This window comes from Gobius niger (assembly GCF_951799975.1).
Source record: "Gobius niger genome assembly, chromosome: 11".
Classification (NCBI taxonomy): Eukaryota; Metazoa; Chordata; class Actinopteri; order Gobiiformes; family Gobiidae; genus Gobius; species Gobius niger.
Window position 1 is genome coordinate 2,705,641 of NC_136862.1, and position 15,677 is coordinate 2,721,317.

Consider the following 15,677-nt stretch of genomic DNA (forward strand, 5'->3'; position numbering starts at 1 on the left):
CCGATCGCTCACAGAAACTCACCTTTCACTCACATTTCAGCCACGCCCTCCCAGATGCTCTTTAATGCCCGACGCCCGGAGATGTTTCAGCAACACTCAGAGGGAGGGCAGGTTCACGAGGTCAGCGTGGGATCGGAAAAATAAACGTCAGAGCGAGAAACGATGCAGCTGAAAATGCCCGGGCTTTGTCAATCGCTTTATTATAAATAAAAACATGGAACAAACTTTATATTGACTATAATAAACAGGTAAAATCATCTTCGTCAAGTAAAACGTCAGACAAACATCTGGAAATACCTCTTGTTTTCCTTTTGTAGGAGGAAACATTGTAAAGTCGGGGCTCTGTGTCGACGGGAGCGGGACGGGACGCTGTGGTTTTAAATCCAGTCCAGTCCCGCTGTGGAAGTGACCAGGGGGAGGCGCTGTGGAGCAACGTTCATCCTCGTTAGTGCAGAGTGAGAGCTTAACTTTACGTCCGTCCCACTTTATTGCAAAGACTCATAATGCACAGGATTGAACTCGCGTCAGAAACTTTCAGAATCTTCCCTGATTGGTTGACTCCACTTCCTGTTTCCTGTTTCCTGTACGACTGTGGAAATGTTGATGCCACGGTCACCAGACTCGATCACTGGTCCAGCGCTGAGTTCAAGGCCAGGCTAACGGTTTAAAATGTCTCTGTCCCGGCTTTTTCGGCTTTTCATAATGTTCTACTCAGTGTCATACTGGTTTATATCGTTACATATATTTGTTATAATGACAAATCATAACAGTCAGCGCATTAGAATTAACTGTATCGCGATAAGTCCCAGATCAAGGCCTCTGTATCCTCTGTGACAAAAGTGTTTGATCCCAGGTCTAGTATTTATATTTTTAGGCTTGTAGTATTTGCATTCTCATACCGTAGCTGCACATTTACGTCTCTTCCTCCAAACCGTTCCAACAGGCGAACTCTGACTGAGGGCAACAGTTTGGACTCGTTGGTTTGTGGAAACATCGACCCTTCTTCTCGTTCCACTCCCTCGATGACAACCCCTAAAAGTCCCTCTACACACTCTGGACCGTGGCCTTGTATCTTCTCGTCCCGCTCCCTTGATGATAACCCCTAAAAGTCCCTCTACACGCTCTGGACCGTGGCCTTGTATCTTCTCGTCCCGCTCCCTTGATGACAACCCCTAAAAGTCCCTCTACACCAGGGGTCACCAACTTTGGGGCATGTCCAGTAGCCCTTGGGACTTTTTCTAAAGTGTAAAACACTTCATTTTCTTGAATCTAATTCTTAAAATTACAGTTATTTCGGTTCTTGTGACTCGGTATGAGTTTAAAATAAAGCTATTTTAATATAATATGGGGTCAATATCCTATAAGTGAACAGTGTACGTGTAAGTCTTTAGGATTTGTTTTTAACTGGTAGCCCTCGAACAACTTAATGCTCTTAAAGTAGCCCTCAGCTGAAATAAGGTTGGTGACCCCTGTTCTACACGCTCTGGACCGTGGCCTTGTATCTTCTCGTCCCGCTCCCTTGATGATCACCCCTAAAAGTCCCTCTACACGCTCTGGATCGTGGAAAGTCCCTCTACACGCTCTGCACCGTGGCCTTGTATCTTCTTGTCCCGTGGCCTTGTATCTTCTCGTCCCGCTCCCTCGATGATCACCCCTAAAAGTCCCTCTACACGCTCTGGACCGAGGCCTTGTATCTTCTCGTCCTGCTCCCTCGATGATCACCCCTAAAAGTCCCTCTACACGCTCTGGACCGAGGCCTTGTATCTTCTTGTCCTGCTCCCTCGATAATCACCCCTAAAAGTCCCTCTACACGCTCTGGACCGAGGCCTTGTATCTTCTCGTCCCACTCCCTCGATGACAACCCCTAAAAGTCCCTCTACACGCTCTGGACCGAGGCCTTGTATCTTCTCGTCCCGCTCCCTCGATGAAAACCCCTAAAAGTCCCTCTACACGCTCTGGACCATGGCCTTGTATCTTCTCGTCCCACTCCCTTGATGATCACCCCTAAAAGTCCCTCTACACGCTCTGGACCGTGGCCTTGTATCTTCTCGTTCCGCTCCCTTGATGACAACCCCTAAAAGTCCCTCTACACGCTCTGGACCGTGGCCTTGTATCTTCTCGTTCCGCTCCCTTGATGATAACCCCTAAAAGTCCCTCTACACGCTCTGGACCGTGGCCTTGTATCTTCTCGTTCCGCTCCCTTGATGATAACCCCTAAAAGTCCCTCTACACGCTCTGGACCGTGGCTTTGTATCTTCTTGTCCCACTCCCTCAATGATAACCCCTAAAAGTCCCTCTACACGCTCTGGACCGTGGCCTTGTATCTTCTCGTCCCGCTCCCTTGATGATAACCCCTAAAAGTCCCTCTACACGCTCTGCACCGAGGCCTTGTATCTTCTCGTCCCGCTCCCTCGATGACAACCCCTAAAAGTCCCTCTACACGCTCTGGACCGTGGCCTTGTATCTTCTCGTCCCGCTCCCTCGATGACAACCCCTAAAAGTCCCTCTACACTCTCTGCACCGTGGCCTTGTATCTTCTCGTCCCGCTCCCTCGATGACAACCCCTAAAAGTCCCTCTACACGCTCTGCACCGAGGCCTTGTATCTTCTCGTCCCGCTCCCTTGATGATCACCCCTAAAAGTCCCTCTACACGCTCTGGACTTAGCCTTGTATCTTCTCGTCCCGCTCCCTCGATGATCACCCCTAAAAGTCCCTCTACACGCTCTGGACCGTGGAAAGTCCCTCTACACGCTCCAGACCGTGGCCTTGTATCTTCTCGTCCCGCTCCCTTGATGACAACCCCTAAAAGTCCCTCTACACGCTCTGCACCGAGGCCTTGTATCACCTTGTCCCGCTCCCTCGTTGACAACCCCTAAAAGTCCCTCTACACGCTCTGGACCGTGGAAAGTCCCTCTACACGCTCTGCACCGTGGCCTTGTATCTTCTCGTTCCGAGGCCTTGTATCTTCTCGTCCCGCTCCCTCGATGATCACCCCTAAAAGTCCCTCTACACGCTCTGCACCGAGGCCTTGTATCTTCTCGTCCCGCTCCCTCGATGACAACCCCTAAAAGTCCCTCTACACGCTCTGGACCGTGGAACGTCCCTCTACACGCTCTGGACCGTGGCCTTGTAGCCCTCCTCCAGCCGCAGCTTCTCCGCCGCGCTCTCGCTGCTCGACGCCTGCACTTTGTCGAAGAAGCTGAAGTCGGCGATGTATCTGCCGGTGCCGGTGCTGAACAGGACGGGCTTGAACTCGTGGCCCCACAGGATCTCGCGGGGCACGTAGGAGGTGCGGCTCTGGCAGGTGGCGGCCGTCGACTCCATGGTGGCGTTGAGCGTGACCAGGAGCTCGAAGTCCGACGTCTCCAGGGTCTCGGCGCTGAGCCGGGACAGCGGGCTGCGCTCGTCCAGCACGTGGTAGAAGGTCAGGGGCAGGATGAGGAACGGGCACTCGCCGCTGGAGTCCATGTAGAAGTCCACGGACGTCTGGTGCACCTGGAGAAAGGAGCGGAGTCAGGGCAGACCTTTGTGACCAGGCGGCTGTTTGGACTTTCCATCACAGTGGCCTCTATGATGCTCCAGGATCAACTGTTTAAAGTTTGATCCATCCTGGAGCATCATCAACGCTCAAGAGTGTGAGACATAGTAATCGTAGAAATGCCTTTAGATCTAAATCGAGTGTTTCATTCCCATCAAAATGAGTATGGCATGGTATGACACGCCCGTTTCATGGCATTTATATCATTTCTGTAGTTTCTTTATCAAATTCTCGCCTTTCTGGGGCCCTAAGTTATTAAACAAAAACATTAAATTCAATAAAAAATTTGTAAAAACCTGTCCATTTTCCAGATTTTGTCACAGAAAATATTAGATTATTGTTAGAGCCGTGTATCGTTTGTTAAGTGGTGACGTCACGGCTCGACTTCCGGATCCGCAGATGCGCGAGAAACTACAAAAAACTCTTTAATCCCACAATCAATTATTCTGATACTCAACAGAGAGTGACTGGACATACTTATTTCTCAGACTCATTAGCCAAAATTGCTGCATCTACTGCTAAAAAAGTAATATTTACCTAAATCGGCACTTCCGGTTTAGCGGAGATAAATGCTAACGGCGCGACGCTAACCCCGGAAGTAGTGACTTTAGTAAATATTGCTTTTTTAGCAGTAGGTGCGGCATTTTTGGCTAACGAGTCTGAGAAATAAGTAGGTTCAGCAACTCTCTGTTGAGTTTCAGAAATATTGATGGATGTTTTTAAGACTTTTTTTGTTTTTTTCTCGCATATTTCTGCCGGTCTGCTAGTACCGGAAGCGGAGGTCGTGACGTCACACTTAACAAACGTATCTCCGCAGCTGCTAAATCCACCCAAAAAAAAAAAAAAAAAAAAAAAAAATCTGCTAAATCCCATTGGTCACCTCTGGTTATTTTAAAATACACAAGTAAATACAAATAAATTTCAATAAATTTAAGAAAAGCTGTTGAATCCCACATGTCATCTCTGGTTATTTAAAAATAAGTAAATAAATAAATAAAAGCTGCTGAATCCCTCACCTGGGTCTTCTCGCCCTCCTCCGTGACGTTGGCGCACAAGAGCTTCCCCGTCAGCTGGCACTGGATGAGCAGGCTCTTCCTCATGTTAGCCACGCGGACCATCAGGCAGCGCTGCCCGCGGTGCTGGCACACCACCGCCACCTGGCTGAACTTGATGGTCTCCGAGCGCTTCTTGGGCCGCGCCAGCTTGGCCAGGAAGGCGCCGGTGACGAAGATCTCCGCCAGGCCCGTGATGACCAGCTGCGCCACCAGGGTGAAGATGGCGAGCGGGCACTCCTCGGAGATGTAGCGGTAGCCGTAGCCGATGGTGGTCTGCGACTCCAGGGAGAAGAGGAAGGCGCCGGTGAGCGTGTGCACGTTCTGGAGGCAGCCCGTGTAGTTCGTGCTCAGGCCGGGCTCCATGTCGCCGTTGCCCACGGCGATGACGTAGAAGATGACGCCGAAGAGGAACCAGGTGAGGACGAAGGTGGAGGCGAACAGCGTGAGCTTGTAGCGCCACTTCATGTCCACCACCGTGGTCCACAGGTCGTGCAGGTACAGCTTCACCATGCCCTCCACGTTGTCGATGCGCACGTTGTTGTGGCCGTCCTTGGACACGATGCGCCGCAGCACGGGCTTCAGCCTCGCCGCCATCTTGGTTCTCAGCTCTCACGCTCGGTCGGGGGAAGGGCTGGTTCTGGTTGGCATCGCACGGTCGACTCTGAGCGGCAAACAGCGGGTTAGAGTAAGGTTAAGCTCAACGGAATTTCTCACCGGGTTGAGTTTCCGCTGGTCACGGAGACGTCTCCTGGAGATGAGGCGAGTCTCCAGGAAGAATCGGGGAAAACTAACAGGTTCGACCTCGATTTCACCTGAGACGTTTCCAAGTCTCTGGATGGTCTCTGAGAGGTTTGCGTGGTCTTAAGCAACTATTTGTTATCCTCAACCTGTGGCGTTTCTGTGACGTCCCTGCATTGTCTCCGAGACCTGTCAGATACTTGAAAAAGTCTGAAATCAAACCTGTTTGTTTTGACCGAGACTACCTGGAGACACTCGCCTCGTCTCCAGGAGACGTTATGGAGACATCTCTGTGACCCGCAGCAACTCGAGTCTCCAGTTGGTCTCCAGGCCGGCGTGACAGGCCCTTAAAGGAGCCTGGTCCAAACTCATCTCAAACTTTCCTAATGCATTTACAACATCAACATTCGTCACAGGGAGTTTAAACCAGGTTTCACAACTTTCAGGAAATAAAAAAAAAAATGCTGATACTAGCCTGACATTTTATGACTGTTTAAAAGGCTTTAAAACCATACCATTTGGGAATAATGTTGGCTTTTACCATATACTCAAGGACAAAACAAATGTTATTCCAATAACAGAAAATAAAAAAAAATCAAGGATCGCTCCTTTAAGGCTGGTGGATGTAAAAAAAAAAAGAACACACGAGGCTCCGTCTGTTTGAGTCCGAACAGAAAGTGGTTTGGGCCAGATTGATGCTAATGAGGTGGTGCTGCTAAGATAAGATTAGTTTAGGCATGTTTCTAACAGTCTAAACTTATTTCTTATGTGAAAACTATAATAATAACAATTTAGCTGCTTATAAATGAGAAACAAAAGATGAAGTGTTAAAAAAATATGAACAAATGATTTGAATTATATGATATTAGTGCGTATTTGACCTTGACCTAAAGAGGATAAACAATTTGGAGAAAAAACTAAACTTTCTCTAATTATTCAAAAACTACTTTAACAAATGCTGAATTTTGAATATAGTTTTCTACTAAATAAAGATACAAAGACATGGAGATGAGCAAAGTGGTTCAACAGCCCATAAATACATGAATAATGGAGAATGCTAACATGATGCTTCATGTGCTAATGCTAACGCTAGCTAGCACTAGCTATGACTGCCGTTTTTTTGCTTTTACTGAACAATCTGCTGTGAATAAACATCCATATGGACCTGATTTAGACTTTATTTGTATGTGATAAATAAGTTCATATTTAACCATAAAACGGCTAAAAAGAGTGAAAAATTGTGTTTCCTAAAAGATTGTGTTTTCCCCCTCGGCGAAGCCCCGCCCCCTTCTATGACGCGATGCCGTCTGTATCTATGTCACTTCCTGTCGATGTCCAATAAGGAAGTGAAACGATAAACTTCACAAAAATGGTCAAACTAAAGAAAACTGTGTATAATCTTTAGCAAAATCTTAAATATATTTGTGTTGATTATGTTTTAGGACAAATAAAAAAATAATAATAAAATAAAATAAAATATAAAATATGACCCTGTCCAGGATATACAACCACGAGTGCATTGATATATTATTTGAAATACAAATTGCTAATTTCCTCCGTCAAAAGACATCTGCGGAAATAGCAAAATATACATAAATAATATGTACAACATGCAGAAACTATTCACAACAAGATACATACAATTATGTACAATGTAAAATAGTATGCAAAAAAAACAAATGCAATATCTTATCCACAACCAGTGTAGACAGTAGATTGGACCAACAAGTAATATTTTCAGCGGCAGAAAACTTCAACTGAATTATATCTCTATTTTTTTTAATTTTATTTATCTTCTTTTTTTCCTTTTTTTCTGTTCTGTTTTGATCCTTCCTTAAGGAATTGCCTTCAGTGTATCTGTTTTTGGGTGTCATTAACGGATATGATGCCCATCTCAAGGGGGATTGGGGAAAAGAAATAGGGAACAAAATGTGCTCTGCCTGTAAACTGATAAAACTGTAAATGCAGTAATGGCATCGCACCAATAAAAAGTTTATCAAAAACTTGTGTCTAACGTGTCAAATGCACTTTAAGTAACTTTTCGAAGTAACTGTACTCAAGTAAAGCACAGATCCTCATAAACTGTGTAAATGCAGTAAAAGTACTTACTGTTTTCTGATCACCTTGACACGTTTCCTTCAGTTCTGATTCAATCTGCAAACATTAAAGTCCATTAAAGTCCACACAGGAAACAAGAACAAAAGCCGCCTCACTTTTATTGTCTCTTATTGCCTTTTATTGCGCTGGTTGAAGGATCAGGTCACGCAGAGGACAAATCTCTCCCCGGGGAAAACAAAAACAACCAAACCTTTTCTCCAACACTGTGCACATGTTTGAAAAAGTAAGAGGACAGAACATGACTGTGGTTTATCGAACACGGAGGGAAAGTGTAGATAAAAGTGAACTCCGCGGTGTCGTCGGAGCAAACGTCCTTCAGGATCAGACACTTCCAGTTACTCAGTGACACATTAACGCAAGGACCAGGAGATCATTACGGGGAGGGAAAAAAAATACAAAACAACTATGACGGAGGTGAGAAAACACACTGAGATTCACCAGAAACGATTCACGGACCACTGAATGTGAGGTCTGGTCCAGTTTGAGATCATTTTCTCACCAACAGAAGCAGCACATTCCTCCATAGTTCAGATTCATGAGGGGAAAATGAAGGTAAAAGTCAAACGATCTTACTTCAAGTGGAATTCATGCTTTTGTCTCATCTTAGATTTGCTCAAATTCAACACAAACGGTCTTAATTCAAGCGATTTTAAGTGAAAATATCATGAAGTAGCTACGTTTGTCTTTGTTCATGAGGCAGAAGATTAAAAACATCAAGTAAATCAAGAAGAATAAATCTTAATATTGTCTTAACTATAAAAACGAGCCTCATGGAAAGATCTCTTGGAACTAGAGACTCGACTCAAGGACAAATGTAGTTATTTAAAGATCATTAGTTCAGGAACAGGGATATGGTTAAGGTTTAAGGACTAGTTTTTCATATTTTCAGACACATTATCAGATCAATGTTGTGAAAGTCAGATGTTAGGATAGTGGTGAAAGAGTGAAGAGGTGGAGGTGGAAGTTGAGGAGATGGAAAGTGTGAGCAGGTGCTGGTTCTCACCTCAGTGTTCTCTCCTCCTCGTCACCGCGGCTGAACTTTAACTCGGGCTGAAGAGCGACAGATTATAAACCCGTGAGAGTCCTGGCTCCCCCCCTCACCTGGACACGCCCCCTCACCTGGACACGCCCCCTCACCTGGACACGCCCCCTGTGAGGAAGCTGGCCACAAGCGGTCGAAATGGGCAGGCAGACTGACAATAAATATAGCTCTTACCGGACATTTATTTTTGCAAGACCAACAGAACTTCTCTACAAAATGGCCCCCAGTGACTAGAAGCAGTCAGGTTTTATACTTCCCCCTAATGGGGAAAGGACCTCCCACCGGAAAGTACCATTAGCCAGGGGGCGGACTGGCTATGTGTCCATTCTGGAAGAGCACAGAAGGGCCGCCGGTCCCGCCTCAACCGAGCTTTACCCAAACCTAAAAGCTAAAAAGAAAAGCATCAAAATAGCGAGAAAAAGAGGATGAAAAGTCAACAAAAACATGAGAAAAACACAACAAAAAATGATAGAAAAAATGATTAAAAAAACAACAAAAATATGATGTGGCGACGTGACGAAAAGTTTCCATCACTTTTGTAGGTCTTAGCTTTCAAATGAGGCGTTACATTGTTGCTCTCCAGTCGAGAAGCTTTTAGATTTGGGTAAAGCCCAGTATATAAAAAAACATGAATCTAACAGGAATTCCCTGGAGTATGGTGCACCACAAGGTTCAATTTTGGGACCTTTATTATTTATTATTTATATTAATGATTTTGCTTCTGTTTCTACGACCACCTTTTCCGTTCTTTTTGCTGATGATGCCAGTCAAAAAATATTGGCTTTACCCCAATCAAAAAGATTCTTGGGAAAAAAACACCAAAACAGCCACAAAAAATGAGAAGAAAACAAGGATGTAAACGCAACAAAAATGTGATAAAAATTCAACAAAAAAATTACAAAAATTCAACAAAAATGTGACAAAAAATCAACAAAAATGTGACAAAAATTCAACAAAAATGTGACAAAAATTCAACAAAAAAGTGACAAAAATTCAACAAAAATGTGACAAAAATTCAACAAAAAAGTGACAAAAATTCAACAAAAAAGTGACAAAAAATCAACAAAAATGTGACAAAAATTCAACAAAAATGTGACAAAAATTCAACAAAAAAGTGACAAAAAATCAACAAAAATGTGACAAAAATTCAACAAAAATGTGACAAAAATTCAACAAAAAAGTGACAAAAAATCAACAAAAATGTGACAAAAATTCAACAAAAAAGTGACAAAAATTCAACAAAAATTCAACAAAAATGTGACAAAAACTCAACAAAAATGTGACCAAAATTGAAAAAAAAAATTAAAATAAATTTCAAATGAGGCGTTACACAGGCCTATATAATGGCCAAAGAGGACAGAATGCATTTGGTTTAGGCGGGGGGTAAGAGGTTAAAATATGTATTTGTGGAAGCGCGCAATTACGCTAATTTGGGCCAGGCTGGTCAGAGTCCAGGGCTGTCATAAACTAGTCCAGGGTGTCGCCTCCCCCCACATAAACATGAGTCTCTGGGGCCAAGTTTTTACTGTTTTCTTCTTAAGCAATGATAACGAGGACAAAAAAATGCCACTGTCGGTCAGTCGTCTTTCATTCATATTGTGAGTACATTGTTACATGTTGTAGTACTGCATAATTCTACTTCGGTATTCAAAATGGCCGCCAGAACTATGCGTGATGTCACTGGAAACGCTTGTATAAATGAAGACGTTTCTGACGATTGGAACAATGATGAGGCCCTATGTCAGAAATCCTGAAACATTCCTGTCTGAGAGCCAATTCTGTTTCATTGACTCTCATTTTTTTGTCAAATTTTTATCAGATTTTTGTCATTTTTTTATCACATTTTTTGTCATTTTTGGTCATTTTTTTTGTCATTTTTTTGTCATTTGTTTTGTCACATTTTTGTCATTTTTGTGTCATTTTTTGGTCATTTTTTGGTCATTTTTTGTCACATTTTTTATCACATTTTTTTGGTCATTTTTGGTCATTTTTTGTCATTTTTGTGTCATTTTTGTGTCATTTTTGTGTCATTTTTTGTAATTTTTTTGTAATTTTTTTGTCATTTTTTGTCACATTTTTTTGTCACATTTTTTGGTCACATTTTTTGTCACATTTTTGTCATTTTTTGTCACATTTTTTGTCATTTTTTTGTCAATGTTTTCTCACTTTTTTGTCACATTTCCATCATTGTTTTCGTCTCAGTTTTGTTGCTATTTTCACAGCTTTTTTCCAGAAGCTTTTGGATTGGGGTAAAGCCAAACTGGAGAAAATGTGCTCGGTTCAGGTGGGAGTTAAGGGGTTAAAGCAGACACTGTTTAATCATTCCTGTGATTTTAATAAAGATCATTGACTCTTGTGTAAAAGGCAGCGTCGGCCTCAGAGCTGAGTCTTCGTGCTGGTTCTCTGGTGTTTGTGTTTGACTCTGTGCTTCGTGTAAACCTCGCGAAACACCGGCGACCGCAGAACCGGCCTCTTCGCCACCGTATGAATGAAAACCTTCTGTTGTTGGTGTCAATAACGGTGACAAGCATCTGTTTGGTCTCACAACAATCCTAAAATCTGACTCCGCCCACACGCGGGCAGTAAACACAGAGTTACACACACGATCTTTAATCCAGAGGAACTCGCAGACAGAAGCTTTAAGTTCATGAGACGGACTGGGTTAGAGTTAAGGCCTCGTTCTCCTTTTCCACCATCTTCACTAAACTGCTGCAGTTCAGTGAGATCCAGGGGGTGCACTCACTTATTCCTCCCTGTCCTGTGAATGTTATGGCCAATAAAAATATGATGAAATGTAAATGTTTGGGTGGTGTTAGTTAAAGCAGACACTGCTGAACCCCTTAACTCCCGCCTGAACCGAGCACATTTTCTCCAGTTTGGCTTTACCCCAGTCCAAAAGCTTCTGGGAAAAAGGTGTGAAAATAGCGACAAAACTGAGACGAAAACAATGATGGAAATGTGACAAAAAAGTGAGAAAACATTGACAAAAAAATGACAAAAATTTGATGAAAAATTGATGAAAAAAATGTGACAAAAAATGACCAAAAAATGTCAAAAATGTAAAAAAAAATGACAAAAAATTTATAAAAAATTGATGAAAAAATAAAAAAATGTGACAAAAAAAGTGAAAAAAATGTGACAAAAAATGACAAAAAAATGATTAAAAAATTGATGAAAAAATGAAAAAAATGACAAAAAATGTGACAAAAAACTAACAAAAATTTCAAAACATTTCACAAAAATGACAAAAAAATGTGATAAAAAATTGACAAAAAATGACAAAAATTTGATAAAAAATTGATAAAAAATTGATGAAAAAAATGACAAAAAAATAATTAAAAATTGATGAAAAATGAAAAAAATGTGACAAAAAAGTGACGAAAATTTGATGAAAAAGTGAGAAAAAAAATGACCAAAAAATGTAACAAAAAATGACAAAAAAATGATGAAAAATTGATTTAGAAATGAAAAAATGACAAAAATGTGACAAAATGTGACAAAAAAATAACAAAAATGTGATAGAAATTTGACAAACTTTTTTCACAAAAATGACAAAACTGTGACAAAAAATGACAAAAAAGTTACAAAAATGAATTGAATGCCCAACAAAAAAATGATGGAAAAAAAATGTGATGACGTGAGGAAAAAGATCCTCTCGGTTCAGGCGGGAGTTAAGAGGTTAATCATTCCTGTGACTTTAATAAAGATCAGACACATTTATGACCAATTTAAGCAGAAATGTGAGAAAGTCCAACCGTTGTTCTCACTTTCTCCTCCCACTGTAACGTCTAAGGCCTCCAGACGCTTCAGACTCTGCTTCAGACCCGTCTGTCTCTCTGGCCCTCCTCGTTTGAAAGCTAAGAACCTCTGGGCGGAGCGTTCACACGTCCCGCTCTCGTCTCTGCGGCGCTGACCTGCTTCGGGGGCCCCTGGGGTGTGTCCTGTGGGGCCCCTGGGCGGGTCACTCAGACAGGTGTAAGAGGAGCGCGGGCGGGGCCTGAGGGGGGGGGGTCCCGTGGGGAGGGGCCCGGACAATACGACCACGATAAGACCTGAGACTGATTCAGTTTCACTCTCACACGTTTACAGGGCCGGACAGAGAACACATGGGGGGGGGGTGGGTGAACACGTATGGAAATGGACGAACTGATTTGTAGAATGGTTTTGTTGATGGAGTTTGATGAACTGACATGTTTTTATGGTACGCCTCATTACTCAGCCGCGCGGCCACAAGAGCAGCACTGCCTTGTTTTTGCTGACGTCGTATTAATGAATTCCTCGATACAAACCTGGCGAGTCGAGGGGCGTGTCGAGGGGCGTGTCTTATGCATCACTGTCAAGCTTTCTATAAGTCAATGTGGGCTGAGCTTGAAAAAGCCAAAAGTAGATGGAGGACAGAGGCTCAACTCGGCTTCATTACGTCTTTTTATTTTCTAGACTTTGTTGTTTCACAGCAGCAGCAGCAGGTTGAAAACCTTGGAAAAGAAAATACAATAAATAAAAAGTATTAAGGCTATGAATGCCGTTTTAAACAGATTTTACCAGAGCACAATTTTAGCTGTAGCTTATGAACAATGATTCACAAATGATAACTAGAGATTACAAACCAACAATGTCTCCATACTCTTCCTTGCATTGACCTTTGATTGTGAGGCAACAATGCCACACACCTGTCCAAGTGGTGCTAATCAATCACAGGGCCTCCCTTCCTGACACCTTCCACTCAGGTCTCAGTGAGGGACCTTCCACTCGGCCTCAGTGAGGGACCTTCCACTCGGCCTCAGTGAGGGACCTTCCACTCGGCCTCAGTGAGGGACCTTCCACTCTGCCTCAGTGAGGGACCTTCCACTCAGTCTCAGTGAGGGACCTTCCACTCAGCCTCAGTGAAGGACCTTCCACTCAGCCTCAGTGAGGGACCTTCCACTCAGCCTCAGTGAAGGACCTTCCACTCGGCCTCAGTGAGGGACCTTCCACTCAGCCTCAGTGAAGGACCTTCCACTCGGCCTCAGTGAAGGACCTTCACTCAGGCTTCAGTGAGGGACCTTCCACTCTGTCTCAGTGAAGGACCTTCCACTCGGCCTCAGTGAAGGACCTTTCACTCAGGCCTCAGTGAAGGACCTTCACTCAGGCTTCAGTGAGGGACCTTCCACTCTGTCTCAGTGAAGGACCTTCCACTCGGCCTCAGTGAAGGACCTTCCACTCAGGCCTCAGTGAGGGACCTTCCACTCGGCCTCAGTGAAGGACCTTCCACTCGGCCTCAGTGAAGGACCTTCCACTCGGCCTCAGTGAAGGACCTTCCACTCAGGCCTCAGTGAAGGACCTTCCACTCAGCCTCAGTGAGGGACCTTCCACTCGGCCTCAGTGAAGGACCTTCCACTCAGCCTCAGTGAGGGACCTTCCACTCAGCCTCAGTGAAGGACCTTCCACTCAGCCTCAGTGAGGGACCTTCCACTCAGCCTCAGTGAAGGACCTTCCACTCAGCCTCAGTGAAGGACCTTCCACTCAGCCTCAGTGAGGGACCTTCCACTCAGCCTCAGTGAAGGACCTTCCACTCAGCCTCAGTGAGGGACCTTCCACTCAGCCTCAGTGAGGGACCTTCCACTCAGCCTCAGTGAGGGACCTTCCACTCGGCCTCAGTGAAGGACCTTCCACTCGGCCTCAGTGAGGGACCTTCCACTCAGCCTCAGTGAGGGACCTTCCACTCGGCCTCAGTGAGGGACCTTCCACTCGGCCTCAGTGAAGGACCTTCCACTCAGGCCTCAGTGAGGGACCTTCCACTCGGCCTCAGTGAGGGACCTTCCACTCAGGTCTCAGTGAGGGACCTTCCACTCAGGCCTCAGTGAGGGACCTTCCACTCAGGCCTCAGTGAGGGACCTTCCACTCGGCCTCAGTGAGGGACCTTCCACTCAGGTCTCAGTGAGGGACCTTCCACTCGGCCTCAGTGAGGGACCTTCCACTCAGGCCTCAGTGAGGGACCTTCCACTCAGGCCTCAGTGAGGGACCTTCCACTCAGGCCTCAGTGAGGGACCTTCCACTCGGCCTCAGTGAAGGACCTTCACTCAGGCCTCAGTGAGGGACCTTCCACTCAGCCTCAGTGAAGGACCTTCCACTCGGGCCTCAGTGAGGGACCTTCCACTCGGCCTCAGTGAGGGACCTTCCACTCGGCCTCAGTGAAGGACCTTCACTCAGGCCTCAGTGAGGGACCTTCCACTCAGCCTCAGTGAGGGACCTTCCACTCAGGCCTCAGTGAGGGACCTTCCACTCAGGCTTCAGTGAGGGACCTTCCACTCGGCCTCAGTGAAGGACCTTCACTCAGGCCTCAGTGAGGGACCTTCCACTCGGCCTCAGTGAAGGACCTTCACTCAGGCCTCAGTGAGGGACCTTCCACTCAGCCTCAGTGAGGGACCTTCAGGCCTCAGTGAGGGACCTTCCACTCAGCCTCAGTGAGGGACCTTCACTCAGGCCTCAGTGAGGGACCTTCACTCAGGCCTCAGTGAGGGACCTTCCACTCAGGCCTCAGTGAGGGACCTTCCACTCAGGTCTCAGTGAGGGACCTTCCACTCAGGTCTCAGTGAGGGACCTTCCACTCTGCCTCAGTGAAGGACCTTCCACTCAGCCTCAGTGAAGGACCTTCCACTCAGGCCTCAGTGAGGGACCTTCCACTCAGGTCTCAGTGAGGGACCTTCCACTCAGGCCTCAGTGAAGGACCTTCCACTCAGCCTCAGTGAGGGACCTTCCACTCTGCCTCAGTGAAGGACCTTCCACTCAGGCCTCAGTGAGGGACCTTCCACTCAGGCCTCAGTGAGGGACCTTCCACTCAGCCTCAGTGAGGGACCTTCCACTCAGCCTCAGTGAGGGACCTTCACTCAGGCCTCAGTGAGGGACCTTCCACTCAGGCCTCAGTGAAGGACCTTCCACTCAGCCTCAGTGAGGGACCTTCCACTCAGCCTCAGTGAGGGACCTTCACTCAGGCCTCAGTGAGGGACCTTCCACTCGGCCTCAGTGAGGGACCTTCCACTCAGCCTCAGTGAGGGACCTTCCACTCGGCCTCAGTGAAGGACCTTCCACTCAGGCCTCAGTGAGGGACCTTCCACTCAGCCTCAGTGAGGGACCTTCCACTCAGCCTCAGTGAGGGACCTTCACTCAGGCCTCAGTGAGGGACCTTCCACTCAGGCCTCAGTGAGGG

General features: G+C 45.6%; 1 protein-coding gene across 1 annotated transcript; it reads right to left on the minus strand.

The window, feature by feature from the left end:
- Nucleotides 1-3,105: 3,105 nt before the first annotated feature.
- On the minus strand, nucleotides 3,106-5,187 carry kcnj15 (potassium inwardly rectifying channel subfamily J member 15; the record flags this gene model as incomplete). Its single annotated transcript, XM_079566762.1, has 2 exons — nucleotides 3,106-3,495; nucleotides 4,555-5,187. The coding sequence occupies 2 exons, from the start codon at nucleotides 5,185-5,187 to the stop codon at nucleotides 3,106-3,108; spliced, it is 1,023 nt and encodes a 340-aa protein (XP_079422888.1).
- Nucleotides 5,188-15,677: the final 10,490 nt, after the last annotated feature.